Source organism: Siniperca chuatsi, linkage group LG10, assembly GCF_020085105.1.
Source record: "Siniperca chuatsi isolate FFG_IHB_CAS linkage group LG10, ASM2008510v1, whole genome shotgun sequence".
Classification (NCBI taxonomy): domain Eukaryota; kingdom Metazoa; phylum Chordata; class Actinopteri; order Centrarchiformes; family Sinipercidae; genus Siniperca; species Siniperca chuatsi.
In genome coordinates, this window is record NC_058051.1 from 3928885 (window position 1) to 3952585 (window position 23701).

At 39.6% G+C, this 23701-nt stretch overlaps 2 protein-coding genes across 6 annotated transcripts; both read left to right on the forward strand.

The window, feature by feature from the left end:
• Positions 1-252: 252 nt before the first annotated feature.
• Positions 253-10526, forward strand: si:ch211-218o21.4 (protein FAM107B). Of its 5 annotated transcripts, none has more exons than XM_044210987.1 (5): positions 259-1442; positions 3160-3467; positions 4428-4530; positions 6599-6740; positions 7674-10526. In XM_044210987.1, exons 1-5 carry the CDS (start codon positions 1081-1083, stop codon positions 7788-7790), a joined length of 1032 nt encoding a protein of 343 aa, XP_044066922.1. In that variant the 5' UTR covers positions 259-1080; the 3' UTR covers positions 7791-10526. The 5 variants fall into 5 exon arrangements, with proteins under 5 accessions (XP_044066923.1, XP_044066922.1, XP_044066921.1 ...); XM_044210986.1 differs by having other exon boundaries at positions 264-1442; positions 7671-10526; XM_044210989.1 differs by lacking the exon at positions 259-1442 and adding an exon at positions 2281-2482 and having other exon boundaries at positions 7671-10526.
• Positions 10527-18994: 8468 nt separating this feature from the next.
• Positions 18995-23410, forward strand: tnnc1b (troponin C type 1b (slow)). Its single transcript, XM_044211003.1, has 6 exons — positions 18995-19184; positions 20605-20635; positions 21263-21409; positions 21617-21731; positions 22049-22185; positions 23080-23410. The coding sequence occupies exons 1-6, from the start codon at positions 19161-19163 to the stop codon at positions 23109-23111; spliced, it is 486 nt and encodes a 161-aa protein (XP_044066938.1). The 5' UTR covers positions 18995-19160; the 3' UTR covers positions 23112-23410.
• Positions 23411-23701: the final 291 nt, after the last annotated feature.

Consider the following 23701-nt stretch of genomic DNA (forward strand, 5'->3'; position numbering starts at 1 on the left):
ATAAGCAGTGGTGCATGTACTGTCGAGTTAAGTGTAGCTTATTGAGATTATTAAGATATTGCACAGCAGTAGTGGAGGTATATAATATCAATGTCAATAAATAGGAAAAACTAACATGGGAAAACTAAATATTGCACGGGAGTAGTACACAGAATATTGCACAATTATTCAAGTTTGGCAGAGATGTAATGATCAATGACCAGTTTAGTGACCTAGGGTCATACAGACTGACACTTAGAGGGAGGAGTTAAAGAGTTTGATACATACATATATTTTTTATTGCGTGAAGCACTACAAATGTTTGTATGAAAAGTACTATACAAACAGAGTGATATACAGTATATTATATATGTGATTGAGTTAGGCTACAGCATATTGTATAGGCCTACACACAAACACCCTGACAAAGTCAAATTGATCGCAAATGTAGCCCACAGCCCCAGCTGCAGCTGTCTTCACAGGACTGCAATGAGACAGTGTTCTTGTTGATGTAACAGTTTGACGTTGGCAGCTGCTTGCACTTGTAACGATGCACTTGACGAATGAAAACGCACTGCCTGCTACAGTCTTTGTCTGTGTACCGAATTGCGTACTTTTCTCCGCCCGATGGCAGTCTGTGTGTAACATGTTCGGCTTTTACTGGTGGTCTCTGATTGGTTGACACCGCAGGCTGAAAATAACTGGATCTGGGGCGGAAAATTAAAGAAATAAGTTGCCAGATTGGGTGGCTTTAGGATGGATTATGTTGGTAAAAAATTAGCTTGGGTGGGTTGACAATATTTTGTCCTGGTCCAGAGGCGAAATGATTGAACTGGTTCATGCGTATTGGTGAAATTAGTTTTTGACTGAGTGTTTACATTGAGGCTGTAACAGGCTATATTAATATTGGGCTTGTTTTTGATGCTGAGATTGGTTATTTGTCTCACAAGAGTTGGCAACACTGCACAGAATGTCACAGTTTGCCTCTCAGTCCCTTCCTGCAGCCTCACACTCCGATCCCCAGCCCTCTGCATTATTCTCTCTATCTGTCCCTGTCTCTAGCCCCAACTCCCGACCTGCCATCCTCAAGCTGTCCACCAGATGCCCTCAGACTTTCCCTCCTTTCCCCGTCACCTGACTGCCCACCCATCTGCACTCCTGTTCCCACTTCTCTCATCAGCCCTGCAGTTACCTGGCCTACTCACCTACTCCTCACCTGCAACTCATTCCCTCATCCGCTACTCACCATACCAGTTCACTTCTTCGTTCCTTGTGAGATTGTTAGTTTCGATGTGCCTCATGTTTTTGCTATCTGTTTACGTGAGGACCTGTATCCTGTTTCCTGCAACCCAGTACCTGAACCTGTTTCTGCCTGCCTCTTTGACCTTTTTGCTTCATTATTGTATTTTGGATTCTTGCCTGTGTTGGACTCCTTCTCTGGTTTTGACCCATGCCTGCCTCTTGTAAGCCTTTGTACCTGATTTTTGTGTAATAAATCACTGACCTGCATCAGCTCTGTCTCAGAACGGTGCATTTGGGTCCTATTCCCCCGTGTTCCTGTTACTCTGCTTGCACAAATCGTGACACAGAAGACATTATACAACTGTTTTCACAGGCTTTATAGCACTTAGTGATATATAGTTTTTATGCATATAATAGAATTTATGAAACTTAGACTGACAGATGATTTTATAAAGGAGGCCTCGGGACTCTGTGATTACGTTGTTTGGTTAGGAGGTGCCAGCTGTCTTACAGCTACAGATAGCACTGGACCTTGAGAGGCTTGAGGCACTCCTGATACAGATGGTTATGCAATCAAGCAGTCTCTGTGCTATTTCTTCTGATTTATGATATCTATTGTTCCATATATTAATAAATCCATCTATTAAAATAAGGACAACTGAGGCTCTTCGAGTTATTCTGTTTATTCAACACACAGAGGATCCACTTCAGCATGAGATTTCTAAAACAAGTAGTGACCTGGATGTGTAAGTAGTTCCCCTTTAATACTCAAATAAGTAACAGACAGTAGAGAATGGAGTTATAAGTGACAGATAGGTAGATATGAATACATACAGACATATGTATATGTATGTATATTTATTTGTAAAAGAAATTAAATGAAATTAACTGGTTGTGCATAATAGTACACTTCTTTGCGCAAACTGGAGAATTTATTAATGTTAATATTATTTTATAGTTAAATAACACTACATGGTATTGCGCAAATGAGAATCCCAGCAGCTGGGATGTTTTGCAGAGTTGATCAATGACGTCATGAATGTTATTAAGTAGAAACCGGTAAAAGCACTGCAGTTGCAAGTCCTACTTGTCAAACAGTGTCTCCCTGTGGACTGTGAACATGAGGGGCCAGACACTAAGTGAGTGCCACATTCAGGGCTCTCAAGTAACACTGCTCCCAATAGTATCACTGTCCGTCAGATCCACACGATGGCTAATGTTCTCAGACAACAGCCTCTCATGAAGGACCAGTACAGCAAAGGTAGGGCTGAAGCCTGTATGCATTTTCCTTTAGATTCTACTGCATTATTAGTATATAGAGCTACATGCAGCTGGTACTGTTTCTAATTGTCACATTCCTCAACAAGACACATGATCACAGAATGATCAGGATGTAATGTGTTGTGAGAAATGCGTAGTGTCGGCTTTTTATAATTCGTCATTTAAAAAACTAATAATTTAGCATTCTATGCGCTATGTATTGCATTATATCTATATACTCTTGAATAATTCTCCATGTCAACAGTTAGTATTGTGACTGTAATTCTCTCCTTCAAGAAAAAAACACCCAAGAGACCAGCTTCAGTGCTGGTTGTAAATTCATGCAACTACTAATATGTACACATCTGTGTTTTTCTTCTTAATAGTTTGGCACTTGTTATGCAACAAGCCTTTCATTAGTTTCTACATTATCTAGTTCTGTAATCCTACACCATTCTACCTCTCCTCTTTTCTAGTTCAGTGAGCTAGATGGTTTTGGCATTGAATCTGCTCTGTCATGAGTATTTTACATATACACCTGCTCACTAACAGGATCGATTATACATCTCTACTTAAGCTATCTGTTTCCACACTACTGTATGCCTGTCTGCTCTGCTTTCTGATTTCAATCTCTCTTCTCATGATGCCGATTCTGTCATCACCCATTGACCCCCCCAGCAGTGACCCATCATGCAGCAGGAGCTGGGGCTCCACACCAGGTCCTCAGGTGCTGCCCTCCATCAAGCCTTTTCATGCACTGAGAACCACCTCTGCTGCCCTTTCCTTCTGTCTCCCACAAAGGCCAACTCATCCTATCCCTGGTCCAAGCATTTTACTCCAACTTAATACACTTCAACTTCAGACCTCCATATCTCTTGAAGGTTCATTTCCTAACAACAATAATCACACACATATGGAGATCCAGCTGGCCTCCAGAAGCAGGATGATAAACAATACTGATCCACAGAGCAGCAATCACAGAAGAGGTTAGTACAACTCTGAGTCCTCTGAGGTGATTTGTAACATTCCCACAGACAGGATTAGAAAACGTTGTCTGTGTTGAACACCTTGTATGTCAATACTTGTTCCACTTTTAGAGCTCAGTCTTTAAACATATGATTCAGATATGCCATGCCCCAGAAAAGGATTTTTGTGTGTGAGATGAGAAGATCAATATCAATCTTATGTCTGTGCTTTCAATGTTGCTGTCAAGACGTGGTTAGCCTAGCTTAGCACAAAGACCGGAAGAAAGGAAAAACAGCTAACCTAGCTCTGTTAAAAAATGCTTGTTTTGTTGGTTTAACCTGTACTGTAAAAGTTCCAGCATGTAAATCTGTAATTTTTTTACATTTGTTTGTTTGTGCAGATAGAAAAAAAGGAGATACAATACGTTAATAACTGAGCTTTAGAGGTTTTGGTAGGCATTTTTTTCCACTTTGGGCAGAGCCAGGCTAGCTTTGGGCTAAGCTAGGCTAACCATGTCTTGACTCCATCTCCATACCTAACGCACAGACATAAGTTTGATACTGATCTTCTTATCTCACTCTCAGAAATAAAGCAAATACCGGTAAGTGTATTTCAGAAAATGTTGAATTTTTCCTTTAAGATGGAATTTTTACTTCCTAAATGTGTCATGTCATTAGCAACCAAGCTAAAAGCAATGCAAACAATGCTAGCCGCAGCTGCTAAATACTATAGGATGCATGTTCAGTGGGGGGCCATTGCGAATTACTCATTACCCTCCTAATAATGTTACTCATTATTCATTGAGGAAAGTACTGGTGTCTTGCTCTGAATTTGTCTGACAGTGATTCCACCGTATTCATGAGCAGCTTGACACGGTTTCTGCATTTCTTCCTGCTGCACAGCCGGGTGAAACTGATCTTTATCTGTTGAGGTATTTAGTGCTGTTTTGATGTGTTGTTTTGACGTGATTTCTCTGTCAGATAATCGAGTCAAACCTGAAGTCTCTTCGGGTCAGTCAAACCCCATAAAGGCTTCCAGGACTCACAATGAGCTTCACAAGGAACTGCTGCTGGCCCACAAGAGGTAGGTACCAAACAGGAGCAACAAAATGGTTAAAGCCTTTCTAACTCTGATACAATTTCATTACAAACAAGCATTATTCCTTTGTAAGACAAGGACATGAACAAAGGGCCATTAAACTATCTTTACTCAGCTTTTTGTAAGAAATTATGTGCTTTTGTGTCCATCAAAATGCATCTTGTGCTTGTCTCCTCTGTCATTCTTCTCTAAAGCAGGTGTCATTAAGAATGCATGAGAGTCTCTTTCTTTCTCTCACAGACTTGCAATCAGACACCTTCTCTCCATGCTGCTGCAGTCCTTTAGGCCACTGGGAGCATGAAGCAGTGTAAAGTGATATGTTAATTGGAGGACTGATCCTGGCTCAGCCATCGGCTTGTGCTGATAGCACACACTGAACCAGTGAAAGCACTGGATCTTTGTGTTGCTGCCTGTTAATCTGGCCTCACTGTTTACCCAATTTAAACCAGGAACTTTTTAGCAGAACTGTGTATGATGAACCTAATATTACTTTTTTTAAACAATCTACCATGATGCATTTCACCACTGCACCATTTAAAAAATTGAAACAAGTCATCCAAACCAAATCCATGGTTTTCAGTGCCTTTAAAAAACTACCCAAAGTACAGTTTTCTGACCCCTGTTGGCATGAAAACGGGTTTTGTCAGTGCCATCTAAAACCGTTAAGCTGACTTTATAGTAAATTTACACAAGGGGTTAACGACAGTGCCACCACAGATACATACGATGAAGGTTTGGATTTATAGTTCCGCCACACCAGTTGATACATCAATACCAGATAGAAGGTTCAGGCCGATCGTTTATATATTCCGGCGATAACTGTGATTTCTTTCATTTGACTTGCCTTTTCACAGGCGAAAGTTCAATCAATGAGTCCATGATAGATGTATTTGTGACCAGGAGTGAATACGTCTCACCTCCTTCATCACTGAAATTGAAATTTCAGTCTAACCGCACCTTAAACCTGTTATGTTTGCAGATCTTACGTCTGCTCTGCCCTGTAATTAGCCTGGTTCCAGACCTCTGAATCACTGCCCACATGTCTGATATGTCCAGAGATTCAAATAGTCTGGTGTTGTGCTTGAAGAAAAAATTGAGCAATCAGAGCTTTGTAGGCGGGGTCAAGAATGGAGATAGTACAAGCTACGTCCATGAAAGAAGAAAACAGACACAAAAATGGTATGGATGAGATGGACACGACTGTACAGGTTAATTTGACTTAAAAAAAGAACAGCTCTCAAAACGACATATTTCTGTGAGTGTGTGTAGTGTCAGCTGCTCCGTGGAACTGCTACAGCATTTTCTGTGTCAACTGAAAAGGATGTCACCTGGATGGATATGTAATTCTCTACTGATTGGTTAGGGCAAAACACAAAATACTTCCCTCCCAAAGAGAAATTAATATCATAAACACAATGAACACAATGTCCAGTTAAACAATTATGTGAAACATAATTCAGTCATATTATCAAACCACCCTGCAATTACAATTTGGTGTCAGAGTTTGTGAAATTATATAAAACTAAAGATAGCTACACAAATGTCTTGGGTACACACTCTCCCACAGTCTATCATTCTATGCCAGACATATTGGAGCCAGCAAAAAAGCCACACATTGAATCCTTAAAATCTCCACCAGAAGGTTGATATGGCTAGTTCACATTTAAAAAATAATGAATGAAACCTGAACGCAGCATCAGAGAAGTTTAAACTGCATCTTGATGACAAGAACTAGAACTAGTTATTAAGAATAAGAACTACGATGATAAGGCCAGAATAAAAATGGAATGTATCTTTTTATTCCGTATTACTGCATCAGGAGAAGACAGGACAAGGAAACATCTGGATAATATCTATTCCAGCAGATTTCTGCATTTAGGACTGATGTAGTGACAAAGAGGCACTATATGTACACTGTACTGTAACTAAATAATTGTGATTAAACTGGTGAGTGTGAGTAAAAATAAAGGATTTTCATGCATTTTCACCACCTGTCTTTTGAATGTTCCCACCATATCTAACGCCAGCTCTGTCTCTTCCTCTATGGGCTAAGGGGTCTGGCACTGAGCAGCAGGTCAGAACTTCAGCAGGTGCTGGAGAGGAGGAAGAGGGTGCAGAGTGACCAGGAAGAGGAGGGACAGAGCAGGACTCCTCTGGAGGATTTGTTGCTCAGACGTCAGCAGAAACAACTTGAGGTAATAAATCCTGTTTATAGAAAAAAGTGCTGTGTTGACACATTTACTTGGCCATTTAAATACCAATGTTAATGATGTTTGAGCTCTATACAGCAGCATAGTGTGATATCCAGAGGAGGGAGTCTCCTCCTGCAGGTGATGGTGGTTTGAGTAAGAATAAGACAAGACGCATTAACGATTTATTGGCCAAGTATACACATAAACGGGACAGGCAAAGTAGCTGTGACAGTAGAGAGACTGGATGAAGGCAGAGTCTCCTCCTGGAAGTGCTACTCTGCATTACTAAACATACATTTTCTCATGGTGGACATTGACTTGTTGACTGGTACAAAGCATCTTTGCTCTTTTTTGAGATTAATGTATTTTGTACATGATCCCTGATATAAATCCATTTAATAAACTAAACAAACTAAACAAAGGCCTGTGTGGTCTGACCCACTACTGTGTCCGTCTCAGACATGTGAAATTTGGCTACCATTATTACATTTTTAGGAATCATGCTTTACACCTGGCACACTGCAACTTGAGAAAAACAAATAAAATTAGCTGACATGTGGTACAGTATTGAAGCGTGACAAATTGAGAAGAATCATGTGCAGTAAAAAAAAAAAAAAAAATTCACTACTGTAACAACACGCAGCATTTCAAATGCAATCCAAATACAGAAAACACAAATATAGAAAACAAGAGTACAAAAATAAATACAGGAAATCACTAAACTAAAACACAAATTGTTTACTACAGTCATGGTAGCGTGTGTAAGCATGAAAAACTAGAGTAACTGTCTAAATAATTCCGTGATAAGAGAGAGATAATTCCGTGCACATTATGTGTCTCACAAAATACCCTTTTGCCTTCATCTTAAAGTAATACTTTTTACCTTCTTTACATGAATATGTAGTGCCAATGCTTCTCCTTTTCTCTTGTCAGAAGGAGAAGGAACAAGAGGAGAAGGTGGGAGAGGAAGCCCAGTTGATGGAGTTTGTTAGAGTCCGACAAAACCTAAGAAAGATTCACTCAGCGATCCAGAACAAGGCTGCAAACTCCTGAAGTGCTACAGAAGAATGCACCCAAAATGTAAAATGAACTCAAGACACTTCATATGAATGGATTTAATATGTATTTTTTAAAGAGAGACATAGATTCACAGATACTTATGGAACAGTATTCTTTTATAGCTATGTAAAGAAATGTCATCTGCCGCTTTGTGTACGTCAAATTATTTGTAAGTATTTTTGCTTGACATATTAGTTGTTATTTATCAATAGTATGTTGTGGAAAACCAGTAAGATCTCCTTTGACTTTTGAACTTGTTAACATCATTATTGTGAATGCATGTCAAATATTTCTTTATGATCTCAGCTAATGAAACTACTGATATGCTTCTATTCAAATGCCAGAGTGAGACATTGAAAGAATCTGATAACAATACCCTGGAACCTTATGAACCTATATAAAGTACAGTATATTTGGTTGACATACTGTTGAGATAATGTTTTGAAAGTATACTTTAGGTTAGGGGCTTTGTGTATATCTGCAGCTAAGGGAAAACCTAAACACACAATATAACAGGGGGCTTTAAAAACATCCAGAAAATATGGCAGGATGACAAGAAGAATAAAGATGATTTCAAATAAAGCAACAGGAAACACATTCAGTTGCTGAGCATCGACACATTTGTTTGCTAAATCAAACAAGAACAAGACAGGTCTACAGCCAGGCCAGCGGCTCTGGGAGGGTGTATGAGGCACATCAGTGCTTTGAGCTAAATGAAAACATCAGCACGCTAACATGCTCACGAAGAAAATGCTAACATACTGATGCTAAGGAGGTATAATGTTTACCATGTTCAATTAAATCATCAGGAACTAACCAACACACGAATATAGCTCTATTTTCAGTTTTGCTCAAACCTGAAAAAGACCCAACATATCAGCCTGATTAACTGTGACCAACAGATTGGAATTAGTTGAGTTCATTACCATTTTAATTCTAACACCCAGGAGTTGTCGTGTGCACCAACAACCACCACGTGGCATCTGTGAGCAAGGTGGAGCCTCTGGGATCCCCACTTACTGTACAATGGCAGTCCTACAGTGCAGTGCACTCACAAGAAGGCACGGATAATTCAAAATTGGTTGTAGGCATTTCACAAAGTATGTAAAGTTTCCCCTAACTCAACAAATCAAAATTAAAACATGTGTTTTTCACATGTGTAAGTCCCCTAAAATATCAGTGCTTGACTTTACTGACTAATATCTGTGCAAAGCTTGTATATAGAGGTGTTTTCACACTTTCCTAAAATCTGAGATTCAAATGTAGTCCGGGCAAGCTGGATTTGGGACGTAACAAATTCAAAAGCCAATCGCAATGTCTAGAAACCTGAAACCTCCAGCGCAGAGCGGACTTGTCAGCACAAGGAGCGAGAGTTTGCACTAAGTTAGTGTCGTGAACGTTTTGACAGCAAACATGGTAGAGTGTGCAGGTTTTGGATGTAAACTGGAACCTGGACCTTCCTTCCACTATCTACTAACAGTACATAATAACAATGTGAACACTCTGTAACATCGTAGCAGATATTATATATATATATATTTTTTTTTTTTTTTGTTGTTGTTTCTCAACCACTAACGCTGTGTCAACCACTGCCAGTTATAGGCTAACAAGCTAATAAACAACATAAACAAATAAAAGATGCTAACTACACTCACCATTCTGATACATTTGCCGATTTTGGTGCACAATAGACTCCTCATCTGGGTCTGACTGAGGCTCAAACATGTACAGCTGAATCTCTCCGATGTTTCCTCTAACTCTAGCCATCTTGACACACACCGCTCTCTCACCATGGATGTATGTCTCTCACCCACATCCATGCTCTCACTGTCCACCATCCAGAATTTCACTATGACGGAGAAAGAGTACATGTGCTTCCAGCCCCCTTTCAGAGTTCTTTTTACTTTTTTTCGTGGGATAACCATGTTAAATAAAATACTAGCAGAGTATTTTTTATATACTTTAAAACGTGTCTGGAGGGGAACTTTAATGATTTTTGAGGGGTGTCTGGAGACTTTCTCCCTGTGCGACAAGGGAGTATATTGCAGTTATTGTTTCAATGTGTCAATAAAATTTTACAAATGTAAAAAATGATGTTTGTCTTGTTTCATAAATTAAGTGTAAATGGTGAAATCAGTTAGCAGAGACAGTATGTTCACAAACGTTTGTTTATCTTGGCAGGTAAGACACATACTTTAGACTGTGTCCCTGCTTCCTTATTTTGTGTGGAAATACAGCCAATCACACAATGTACTGTGTCTGATTAAGATGTAACAAAATGTCTCTTAATGTGTCCACATGTGAGTATGTGTAGGACAAAGATTTCAGACAGGGAAGGTAGCTGTGACAGTAGAGAGACTGGATGAAAGCAGAGATCATTACACCTAGAGATGAATCATCATGTTCAAAATAATCCATCCCAAGTCCGCCTAAAACTTAAACTAACATAAAGAAGTCTGAACAAGTTGGTTTTCCACCAAAGCACATCTTGTTATCTTGTAGTGATCTCACTCCTATAATTGCATAGAAGGATGACAACTTTCCCTTCAATAAACTTTGTTTAACCAGTGTGTTTCAGGTGTTCCAACAACCCGAACACTGCACTTGGAATGGGTTCCGCTCATGTATTTCCATACAATTTCAGTTCACACCTACGCTTTAAAACTGTACACTATGAAACCCGACTTTCAACTATATTGTCAATTTTCTTCAGGAATGTTAACCTGTAATACATTGCTACTTTTCTGTAACAGCCCTTTAAATGTACGTTATCACTTGGTTAATCCACTTCTTGTAACTGTTTTAGCACAAGAGTTTTACAGTCCACTGACTGAGAGTTTAACTACTAACCATGTCTAAGCCCATTAAAACAGTACATTAAACACATTTAACAGGAGCTTCTTATAGTTTCTAATATGTCTAAAGTGGGAGATTCCTACCTAAACAATACATACAGTCCATTGCCATTTGTATGCTAGCCCTCTGCCAACAGTAGGCTATGTAAGTAAACTTTATTTGTATAGCACTTTTCATAGACATAAGTCACAAAGTGCTTTACAAAAACATTAACATACAAGAAAGAAATAGATGAAATGAACACAGAGCCACATTAAGAAAAGTGCTACAATAAAACACATTACATAATAATAATACACAGTAAATACACAAGATGCAGACCTGGTGCATACAGGTTACCCAAATGCCTGTCTAAAAAGGTCTTTAGCTGCCTTTTAAAAGAATCCAGAGCACAACATACCAAGCGGTCAGTCTTGTTACATTCCTTGACTGGACAACGTGTGTTGGCAGTCATACACACTCGCAGCCAAAGACATTAGGGCCATTTACCTTTTGACTGGTGGCATATCTGCCAGGCCAGTCTCAGGTCCATACTGGGGCATTGTCAGCTTCCGACAGCACACCTTAAATTGTGGTTCACTGGCAGAGTTGTTCCACGCCATCCTAAGCATTTGAAAGTAATCTGCAGCTGCTGGAACTGAAACTGATGGTTGGGACTGGGAAATGCCAGCCCAAACCCTTTCTACAGGAGCCAGAGCCTCTGCTGCCACACTTAGCCCCACAATCTTTGCTGCACTTACATTTTTGACATGATGTCATTAGCTGAGATTCCCCCCCTCTCCAATGCTACCATGGTCTGACTATACCTCACACAGTGATGACTTGAGTCTCTCTTCCTCCACAGCATCCACAGACAAGGACATCGGGCTGATCCAACTTCTCCTGATATGAAGGCAACTCATCATGGGAGGACACACTTGGCTCACCTGGCTCTGGGATGCTGAGCCTCAATTCTACCCAGTCTGTCTGAAAGATAGACGGTGACAGACAGATGGTTCATCCAATCACCTGCCAAGTATTTTTTGAAAATGCCTCCCCATTTCCAAACAGTTTCCAAGGACGACTTCTCAGATGGTAACAAACCATCTGGCGCATCAGGTTACTCTAGACTCATGTCTGCCCTCACTCAACTGGGTAGGTGGAGGCTGAGCCGCTGTGCCCCGTGCAGACTGCTCCACCCGCATATCTCTATGTATGCGCTCCTCCAGAGGGAGCTTGGTATCAGCACCACATGAGTTTTCAATGGCATCCATTAAATGGGCCGCCAGCCGACAAGGGGGGCATTCCCGATGGCCATTGTGGAGGTCCATGACGGCACGGCAGAAGCAACACAACTGGGAAGCCATTCTCCCACCAGCTACGAATAGCTGAAAAGAGGAATGAGACCAGCTGCACCCACATGGCAACAGTCTGCTAATAAATATAGCTTGTGACTAACAGTCACCCAGTTAAACACAATAAATCCAAATAAAACCTGCCCACTGCAAATGGGGACGAAGACAACACAAATAGCACCACACGACAATGGTGTTTTCAGTATAATAATATTTAACAACTTAAATGTTTAATCATTTCACCATCTGAGCAACTAAGAAATATCTAGTCAACCTGCTCAAGGCTGATAAAATACACAAAAATAAAGAGACCCCACTGCTGAGAAAAATGGGGAATTAACATCTAAATTACTGGGGCCTAATGACTTTCACAGGAAATGCAAAATCTCCCGCTCACTGTGCGCAAACACACGAGGGGAGGTTGAAACAAAACCCCACTCACTACAAACAGTGAGCTACTGGGGAAGCACACAGCAAATCAAATTCAAATTTCTTTTCAACTTACCTGGGAGAAAAAAATCGAATTAAAAACAGCACTTATCAAAGCTGTAGAATAAGTGAAGCTACCTGCTTAACCAGATGCAATCAATCAAGCCACCTAAAAAAGGGAGAAGGTGGTAGCAACAACGTAATCACTCTCGCTAATACATGAGGCTAACTTACCAAAATATACAACAGGGAAACCACGTATAATCCTCAGGGACACAAGGCACCTGTGCCGAAGTGACAGATTGGTTATAGTGGAGTCCAAAACACTGTTATGGTAGCCTACTTACGGCCTTGGATGAGGCGAGTAAGGCAAAGAGGAGGAGGCATGTTCACCCGGATGTTCTTAAAGACTGCGAACCAAGCCTCCTAAGGTCGGTCACATGACTTTGTTGATATAAGTCGAGGACGGGTAGAAGGACGCATCATTCAAGGTAAAGACGGTCTGAGTGAAGTTGAAACAGACGTGTCTTCTGCAGAGTAGTTCCTACTAAACAGGCTGCAGAGACTCCACAGTAATATCATGCTTGTGATATTCTGTGGGGGTTCCTGTGGGTGTTGTGACTTGTCTAAGGACTCCTTTTTGAATTGACACCCCAAAATTCAAAGCAAACTGCACTGTCACTCTGTTAAAATAGCCTGTGTCTGATTTTCTCCCTCTTTATCATATCAGAAATAATAGGCTATATCAAAATCTCAAAACGCATTTTTAATCAGAAAGCATATCCTGATCTTTCCTGAGCTGTATGTATATTTTATTGGTTTTTATGTATTTTATCATTCACTGTGCACAAGTACTCTATAAATAAAGTTTATTATTATTATTATTATTATAAAAAAGGGAAAAAATAGTTGCGAGAGTCTGAAGGCTCTATTCTGGTGTCAGGGCATGGTGCTCTGCACCGGCAAACTTGTTTTTTCCGCTCTGAGGTTTTTTACTCGCCTGTGCAGATTTGGAATGTTGGTTCCCTAGGGGGGAGGAAAGGCATGGTGGAGGGTGTGCCGTTGCCAGTGGTGGAGGAAGTATTCAGATCCTTTACTTAAAGGGACCATTCACCCCAACATCAAAAATACATATTTTTCCTCTGATCTGTTGTGCTATTTATCCATCTAGGTTGTTTTGGTGTAAGTTTGGCGAGTTTTGGAGGTATCAGCCGTAGAGATGTCTGCCTTTTTTTTAATATAATTGAACTACATGGCACTAGGGTTGTGGTGCACAAAGTGGAGGAAAAATTGCATTTGAAAAACTCAACAGCAGTGTCTCTTTCCAGAAATCATGACCCGGTTACTCAAGATACTCCACAGACCTTGCTGTGAGCAGTTTCATGTAGGAACTATTTTCTTTCTACCAATAGTTCCTACATGAAACTGCTCACAACAAGGTCTGCGCATTATACGAGGAGAAGTTGTTTTTACTACAGGCTTGATGTTGTTAGCAATGTCACCAAGACATTGCTTGATCTGTACATGCAGGTTTTCTGGGCCAATGATAATGTAGTTGGTCACACAGGCTCAATCTGGTGCTACGCATTTAATGAAGTATTTCTTCAAAATATAAAAATAATACTTTAGATTGACAGTCACTACACAGTATTTTCTGATTCCATCTCGTACACAGAGATTCTTATTGTTAGATTAAACAACTAAAGAATAACAGATACACAAAATTAAACATTACACCTTCTCTCACTCTTACATCTTAATACAATTAATCTTAGCTCAGCACAACACCTTATTTCTTCAGTATAACACCATATGTCTTAATAACAAGTCACATAAAGTAGGCCTACTAATGTGAGCGTTGTGGGCTTCCACGCACGATGGATCATTGTCAAGGCTATAGCTCCGAGCTACTAATACAACAAACATAAATGTCTGTACAAAATTTCATGGCAATCCATCCGATAGCTGTTGAGCTATTTCAGACTGGACCAAAGTGGTGGACCCGGCGGCCGAGCATGCCGCTAGCATGGCTAAGAATGATCCATCCACATGTCCTCCGGCATACTGGCAGACCACTCTAGCACCTTCATCTCTTTTGGCTGTATTTTCGTGAACCCAGCGACGCAGATCACAGTCAAGTGCACCCTGCCCAGTGGTGCCTTGCCTGGCGCACCTGTAGCGCACTTGAATACGGGTTGGAAACAGAAAGTATACATGAGCATACTGTATGTTATAGGTAGGGCTTTGCCTGTCATGACGCACTGACGATCCTGTGGAGTTTCCCTCAGAGGAAACTTATTGTTGTCTGGGACCTGCAGAGTTTCACATATGAATACAGGCTCAGATATACAGCCAAGAGCAGATTATGTCTCTGTTTAAGGTGAATTTATGTTTTTGGACATGTTGAAGATCCTACGGTCATGTGTTTTCTGTGCCATTTACACAATGAAAGTAGAATTCAAATGATGATTTTTCATGATGTATTTCTTTATTTCTGAAATTATTTTTAAAGTTTGATTCAGTTAGGTTTTCCATTCGAAAAAATAATTGCTGACAATCTGGGAAAGAAATACTTTCCTCTTTAATCTTCATATTGTGACATAAACGTGATCCTGGTAATGAGCCACAAACAAATTAGGATTTTTAAAATAACACTATTTTGTTTCTCCGAACACCACTGTAGAATTTAACCCAAACAATCTGTCACACCATGTTGCTCTTCAGCCACATGTCTACCTGCTAAATGTGCAGCTCCAGTCGACACGTGGGAGAAGAAAAAGAAAGGCTTTTTTCCAAAACATAACCAAGTAGTAAGACTTTCTGGCAGAAAGGCTTTTTGGATGGAGACAGTGGGTGAAGACTGGCAGGAACGGACGGTCCTGAGAGAGTTATTATGCCAGAGAGAAGTTTTCTGTGTGAACTGTTTTCAGTGCATCCGTCTCCAACACGCCTGTTGATTTGCAGTAGAAACTGTAGAGCAATTAAACAAGTTTGACGTGCACACGAGCACGGAGGTTTCTGTGGTTATTTTGCAACATTTAATCAGCAGATCTGCCGTGCGTATTTGTGCCTTGACATCACTTGGTAACACTTTACTTGGATAGTCCGCCTCCAGATAGGTTATAGAGTGTATGTAACATTTCAGCTGTTTAGCTGTTGTCTGTAGATGTTAAACAGATTATCAGTAAAGTATATGTGACAATTCATGAACATATTCTAACCGAGATGTACTAACAATACATCTGTTTTTATTTTCATTTTTAGATGTACAAGTTTATTCATGCAGTGAGGTCTGATTACACACATACAAATTATGCATAATCCTATTAATATGCATTAGTTAGTTTGCAGCGTTTGACAGGCAAAGGTTGGTTTTCATCCAGCTAAGAAATAATGGTGTGTGGAACCTCAGTTGAGGTTTTGATGGGAAGATAATATCATGATAATTTAGTATAATAAAAGCAGCAGACCCTGCACATATCTTGATAAAAGCAATCAAATGTTGATATCAGTGCAGTTTTACAGCTACAGCTTTAGAACCCATGAGGGTGTGTGTGTGTGCATATAGAGATCTACAGTATTTATGTCATATAAATTCTAGATTATTGGAATATGACTGCGTCGTGGCACTGAGCATCAGTGTTCTCAGCAACCGGAATGTGAATGAAGTGCGCTGTACTGCAAACACAGTAGCTGGTTGTTTGCAGATGTGATATACAGTTGGCTAGGCCTATAGAGAGGTTTGCTGGTATAAGGATGGTGTCGACTGCGACTGTACTTTATCGGGAAAAATCCACTGCTGGTCCTTACCTGAGAGTTAATCATCACATTACTGACTATCAAATAATATAATAAGTAGTATACGTCATGGTGTATTCAGCTAGTCATGAGTGTACCTCTCATGTAGTATCGTTACATCAGGTTTTCGTAAAGATAAATCTCTATAAAAACCCAAACTTGAAAAAGGAGAATCAAGTATTTGACTTGAGTTGTCTGTCAGTATTTACTGATGCTATTTGTAGCTCTCTCCTGACTAGAAGCGGTGTGATAACCTGTGAAGCTACAGTTTGCTGTCATTTTTGTCAATACATTTTGACAATAGATTAGCAAAATGATTACTATCCATTCACTGAGAACAGGTCTAAAATCAGAGACTTGACCTCTGAGCTCTGAGCTTTCTCTACAGCTGCTGCACATTGGCAGGTGCTGTCTGTCTGTCCTGCATGGTGTAAGCCTTACAACAAAGATTTATTACCTAAGTCCCTCCTCTGGTAGAGGACCACTATTTCTAGTCAAGGTCACACATTCAACATAGCCCTATCTTTGTATCTATTGTCACCCAGACATCTGACTCCACTCTATACTCCGGGCATAGTAAATAAAGAACATTATATGTAGTTATGAAAACTAAACATTACATTTCCTTCAATCTGACTAGAGTGGCTGCCCTTCAGAATGTTCAAATATGGAGGGCCTACGTGTTTATGGTGAAATGGATATGAGTGACCTAACAAGCATTCTCTCTGATGCCATCCCAGTTGCTTACAGGGCTTTCCAACAGATCCTTCACTTTGCCCTTTGAGCACCATTTAGCCTGACTGATGAATAGATATAGACTGGTATTAGCTTATTGCGGACATATCAGTTTCGGTACGTGTCAGTCGATGAGTGAAAATAAACATACTTAAAGAAAGGCAAAGATTAAGTGAACACTTTTGCCATTATATAGTCAGTAGAGCACTGATAACTTTATTTTTACACCTACTCAGTACATACTGTATCTGGGTCAGTATTTAATAACAAGATTCAAGGGATCCTAATTAAAATGTTATTATGTAATAAATGTTATTTGTTTATGTTAAAAAAGCTAATATGGCCGATACATTGTAATCAGATTTTTTAAACTCTAAAATACAGACATTGGTATCGGCCTCACAAATCCAATCCATTATCGTTCAGGCCATACTGTACATTCATCCATGTGAGACACAACCACACATATTTACAATATATACATATGTACATCTGTGTAACAGATCGATTTTAACCAGGACCAAGAGGTACGATCACATCACACATGTTTCAGCCTCTTTACATTGGCTCCCTGTTTGTTTTAGGATTGATTTTAAGATCTTATTGATTACTTTTAAGGCTCTTCATGGCCTGGCTCCAGATTATATTTTAGACCTTGTAATCCCTAATGAACCTTCACGTAGTTTGAGATCTTCGGGCATGTTTTACTGCTTTTATGTATTTTATTTCTTTTATATTTTATCATTCACTGTGGTATTTTATTTCTCTTTTTTGTGAAGCACTTTGTACTTTGTTTTGATAAGTGCTCTATAAATAAAGTTTTTTTTATTAGTTATATCGCTTTCATCTTCTACCTTTTTGGCAGGGCATTTTACCCCAAAAATGGTTGTCACAGATGTTGCTGTACTATGTCTTTGGACAACCTTAAAGGAGTGTGCAGGGAAGTTCGGTAACCGCCAACAAAATGTGTGACTAGTTTAGCTGGTGTTACTTTGTTTTTTCTTCATCATTATTTATGTGGTATAACAAACTCAATTACTATGATGTCGCATCAATTTTTTTTTTTCAATTACAGGAGACAGGTAGGAAAAAGTAGTTAAATTTAGCTGAATGTGGCTAGCTGTGGCCATCGTACCAACTAGCTTTAAATAAGCATAGCTTTCTTGGCTGTCTCTGTGTGGCAGAGAGTGCAGTAAAGCTGCCAGTATGCTTCTTCAGAAGTGCTTGTCAGATGGTTGAATAGAAAATTGGAAACCCCCTCACCCCACACCTTTCCAACAGTAGATTGGGGGGAGAGCAACAATCTGACATTCAGACCTAATTCACGCTGTGATTGGTCAGCTGTGAACTTCTCTCTCTTTTTTTATTCTTGACACAACTATTTCTGTCACTTTTCGTGCGAACAACCGAGTGCAACACTATGAATGTCTTCCGGGATTTAACGATATTGCATCTCCCCCCTCTCTGTGGCGGCCATCTTTTCACTCCACCTTCCAGTGTGGACGTCCAGAACAGTTACAGTATATATACTTTTGATTTCCGACATGGTGGGATAACACATCATACAAAGTAGTTCTGCTCAAGCATAACCGGACCCTAAGTGTGCCAGCTCTCTGGGTGTTAGAGGCCAGAGATTTGCAAGCCAGAATGCAGTTACTGTGGTTTGTCTTGGTTATTAGCTCCGTTGTGAAGTTACTGCCAACTTACCATAAGCTTTGCATGTTGTTTTCTTGGATGTTTCACATTTCTTTAGCATAATTATTCTCTATACAGCAAAACAGATGTCACAAAGTTACATTCTGGTCTTATCTCAGTTTGACCAACTATGTAAATACTATGTTCAGGTTTTGTAGGGCAGTAGAGGGGAAGTCTAAGAACAGAAGAGTTTTATGTAAAAATGACAATCATTAAAATGAGCTGAGCTTGTAACCCCAAAGAAAGCATCTCCACGTAGGTGCTGCTGTCAGTGTGACACTATTGTTGGGTTGCTTCTGTTGTTTCCTATTTATAGATCTTGCTCTCTTTATCTCTTTCCCTCCGTCACTCCTCCCTCTGTCACCCTTGGATTTTGCGGGATGGGTCGAGAGCTTTTTTAGTGCCACACTCCTCTAACAATAAAGACAGAGGCAGTTATTGCTGGCAGTATTTGTCCCGTGTCTGAGTGCAGCAGTGAGTGCAGTGGTGTGTCAGAGGCAGGGACGGACCAGCAGCCATGGATGACGTATATAAAGCAGCGGTGAGTACAGATAAGGCCGAGCACGATATGCTGTTTATTTCTCCATCTGATGATAATTCACTTTGAAGTGATGACAACTAATGCATGTAATAATCAGAAATCCTGGGACAGATCCTGTCCTTGTGTGTTTGCTTCTACAAAAAAAAAAAAAAGATAGAAACAAACACATTCTGTTGCATGAAATGATATGGGAGGTCTCTGCTAGCACACATGTATTTGATAAAGTTTAGAAGCCATTGTGACAGCTGCTAACAGTAACTCTGCTCCTGTAATTCCAAAGTCAACAGTTCAACGGTCTTAGAACAAACACACCCACACACCTCAGTAACTACTACCTTTGTGAAGTTACAACTTTTGTTGAGACTGTCAGAGAGGTTTTTATTCAACTCGAGGGTCTTTTACTTTGTGCTGCCATGCTATTGATTTAGATTATATTGTCAGGAATTCCTATGATTTTGTTCACCTGAACAAAAGAACATATATATCATGTAGAATGGAAGGACTAAAGAACTACAACCAGAGATGTAGATTGCAGAATAGTTTAAAACTTTGTAAATGTAACATATTTTACAGCATATATCATAGTCCATGTATTGGACAGATCTAAGTTATATGAAAATAGGGAATTTTAGGGGGAAATTAATGGATTTCTGAAAATGGAATTGATTTGAATTTTTACTTTTGTCAGAGCTGTAGCTACTGTTGAGGACGCTGAGGTCATGTCCTTGGTACTGGGAGTGGGGGGGGGGGTATATAAATAAATGAGTCAGTATTTCTTCACCACAATTTTATTCCATCAGTGTGGGGATGACTGTGAAACAACATTACAGAAAATATAATGATACAGAGTTCATTTTAATTAAATGAAAAACAACCAAATAATGAAAAAATTGAAATGAATGGACTCGTGACATCAGTATGCAGTACTGCAGTCCTGCTTGTGGTTGTTTATAGTATATCTTCATATCTTCCTGTGATGACCACTTTCTTAATGTTTATTTTTTTTAGTAAGAAATGTAATTAGTATGTTTGACAGCACGAAGTCTCCGTGTTCCTTCAACTTGAATGACAGTGAAACAATAGGTGCGATAAGCCCAGACAGAGCATTGCTCTCGTTAGTTCATGTCTGTGCCTGACAATAGAACAATGAACAGTTGGACAGTTCAGAAGAAGAGAAGGGACAGCTGATGGCTCCCCCCAAGAACCCCCCCCCAAACACACACACACACACAAATTGTACTCTGTCACACAACAAGAATAGTAAGTAAAGAAAGCAGTGTGACATTGCAGTCATACTGCTATCAGTATAGTTGCTGAGCTGAAGTTGTACTCCAACTGTACAGTGGTTAAAAGAAGTGAGATAGTGAGAAAAATACAGTGATGTATACACAACGTTCATCCTGATTTTGTTTCCCTTTAGGTTGAGAACTTGACAGAGGAGCAGAAAAATGGTGAGGAAACTACTACTAATATTACTTATTGTTATCATTACTATCATTATCTATATTTACCATTATAAACCTACTTCTACAACTATATGACTACTACTACTAACAATACTGTGAAAAGGAAAAGTCTTATTTAAGATTTATTGACTTTCACAGTTTGTCACAGGAAAAATATATACCACTACTTAATTAATTTCAATTAATTACTAAATTAACATAGAGAGTCTTTTAGTCTGTCACAGCAGGTCGGCTGAACATGTCTACAGGCAAACAAACAATTCAACGTGCAGGAGCTGTTCTTTCAATAAAATTCCTACTTTCCCTGTAATTAGAACCAAATTCTAGTTCTTTCCATGAAACTTGCTAGGAAATAATAAAGTAGTCACACACCTGTATAACAAAGCATTTCAGATTAATTAATGTTGTGTAGGGCCCCAAAAGGACTTGGCTGGCCCTGTTTGTAAATTGTTTTGTGATGGTTGTTATGTTGTATAACATTTCTAAATGGTTTTTATGTCAGCAATCCTTCTTGGTGTTACATTTTGGACATGGATTGCTCTGTTTGTAGTTCTGAGTAACCTAAACACATGTCTCTTTGTCAGACAGTAACAGTTGCTGTGTCCCTTCTAGAGTTCAAGGCTGCGTTTGACATCTTCATCCAGGATGCAGAGGACGGCTGCATCAGCACCAAAGAGTTGGGGAAGGTGATGAGGATGCTGGGACAGAATCCCACCCCTGAAGAGTTACAGGAGATGATTGATGAGGTGGATGAGGATGGTATGTCAGCATCGTTAAGCAGTCACATCACTGTACTGTAGACATCAGGAGCATGTTTGTTTCAAGGAGTGGAATAAAATGATTTTTACACCTCTAAAGCAACTTGAGTGTAAATTTAAGGGGAAAACTGGATTTTGAGAGGTTAAATAACTGCAACTATGATATAGAGATATGGCGCCTTTATAATAACATGATGTATGTTCACAGGCAGCGGCACAGTAGATTTTGATGAGTTCTTGGTGATGATGGTCCGCTGTATGAAGGAGGAGAGCAAAGGAAAATCAGAGGAGGAGTTGGCTGAACTGTTCCGCATGTTTGACAAGTAGGTTTCTCTTCGTAGTTCTGTTCACACACTGCACAGAGCCACTTCAAAGTTAAAAGGAAACGTCACCAAGTTAATACAAGAGAAATCAGTGCTGACTCTCACTAGAAGATTCACAGATGATGTTTTAAATATCACTAAAGTCAAACAAAGCTCTTGGTGACTTTGATCAATACTCAAAACTTCACTGGAACAGACTATGCTAGAAAGAAATGATGTGGTTCAGCACAGAACACAGTACAGTTTAGTGTTAAAAGGGTTCAACTCAGCAGACATTCCAGATGAGTGTAAGACTGATTTCTTTATCTTGTGTTGAGGAATGGAGATGGCTACATAGATTTAGAAGAGCTGAAGACCATGCTGGAGTCCACTGGAGAGGCCATCACGGAAGACGACATTGAGGAGCTGATGAAGGATGGAGACAAAAACAATGATGGCAAAATTGATTATGACGGTACGGGAGCCAGCCCATTAGTAGCACAACAGTAAACAGCAGACACCAACTGTATGTCCTACAAACAATGTTCACATGCAAAGATTTTGCATTTGCAATTAAAGTTTGAGCAAACATAACAAGTAACCCAAACTAAACAACAAAATACATTGTTGTCAACTTCCAAAACAACACCGATGAGCAGTTTCTTGAGTCACAGTCATTATTCACACGGTCACCAGAGGTCCCTGTCAGAAAAACATAAAGATGGATCTTTTTAAGTGTTTTAAGTGTGAACAAATGACGAATGCTGCGGACAGTTTTAAATATAATGCTCTTCAGATCACACTGTTTTTATCATTTCAGAACTTTTAACTGCAAAACGATCAGTTTTTAACTTGTTTTTCAACTCGCTGCAAGCTAAGGTCATGATTAAAGCTGCATTGATCCTTTTTTTTTGGCCACTTGGGGGCAGCACTCCAATACAAGTTGAAAATCACACGTTTAACATTTTACAGCCTTACATGGCTAACAGTTTAGCAAACAAACAACAAACAAGTCCAATATTCCCTCTCTTTTAGCTCTGTCTTTGGTCTCCACCAGCTCCTGAGAAAAAGATCTGGCTCTTTAGCTGCTAAAAGTAGTAGGCAACTAAAAGCTTAAACAATTCAAACATTGTTTAAATAATAGATATTTCAATGACAACTTTGCTGTACCACATGGCTCACACGCTATCCCACCCTAAAACAATTTAAATCAATACAGTGATCCTGCAGACTTTTGGTACTAGAGAAAACACTCCTTTCACTTTCACTGTTTCACTTAAATATACCGCATAAACATGTTGATATATATGTGTGTGTGTGTATACTGTATGTATATGTATATATTGACACTGTGCGTTCACTCTGACAGAGTTCCTGGAGTTCATGAAAGGTGTTGAATAGAGGATTCAGCTGGAGGCATCACCCTGCAGCCTCTTCACTTTCCATTGACTGCATCATCATCTAAGGTCATTCCTGAAGACATGCCTCCACCTTTTGTCTGCTTTTAACAATACAAACAACACACCTGTCCTCAGCAGACACCTGTCCTGTCACTTATTCTCAAACAACCCACCACCGAGGCCCTGAAAGGTTTGCCGAGAGATCTCATTGACTGCAAATATCTTTATTTCTGATAGTGATAATGAATCAAAGTGTCATAAATAAAAACTATTTTCAATAAAAAGATGCTCATAATTGCATATTTTGTGATGTAACGTGTTCATTAAACCATATTTTACATCTTGAGAAAAATAACACAGAACTTCTTCTTTTACGAGATTGTGGATTGGGAGATTTTAGATCCCAGAAACCTGAAGGCTTTCACAGCCGACACAGTATAGATGATTTTGGTAAGGGGGTGGTTTTGAATGTGTACTCAGGTTCATTCCACTGGGTGTTGTTAAATAGATGTTAATAGTATTTAATATAACATGCTGCAGCAAACTTTGGTAAAGTTTACCATTTGGATTTTTACAAGCCAATATATAACG

What these genes read in the sequence shown, in the direction of transcription:
- si:ch211-218o21.4 (XM_044210986.1), top strand. Translation starts at nt 1,081, where the DNA reads ATGCCCTCAGACTTTCCCTCCTTTCCCCGTCACCTGACTGCCCACCCA. An exon ending in CTGCTGCTGGCCCACAAGAG is followed by an intron (nt 4,531 to 6,598) that starts GTAGGTACCAAA and finishes CTATGGGCTAAG; the next exon opens with GGGTCTGGCACTGAGCAGCA. An exon ending in GTCAGCAGAAACAACTTGAG is followed by an intron (nt 6,741 to 7,670) that starts GTAATAAATCCT and finishes TTCTCTTGTCAG; the next exon opens with AAGGAGAAGGAACAAGAGGA.
- tnnc1b (XM_044211003.1), top strand. Translation starts at nt 19,161, where the DNA reads ATGGATGACGTATATAAAGCAGCG. An exon ending in TGATGAGGTGGATGAGGATG is followed by an intron (nt 21,410 to 21,616) that starts GTATGTCAGCAT and finishes GTATGTTCACAG; the next exon opens with GCAGCGGCACAGTAGATTTT. An exon ending in TGGCAAAATTGATTATGACG is followed by an intron (nt 22,186 to 23,079) that starts GTACGGGAGCCA and finishes TCACTCTGACAG; the next exon opens with AGTTCCTGGAGTTCATGAAA.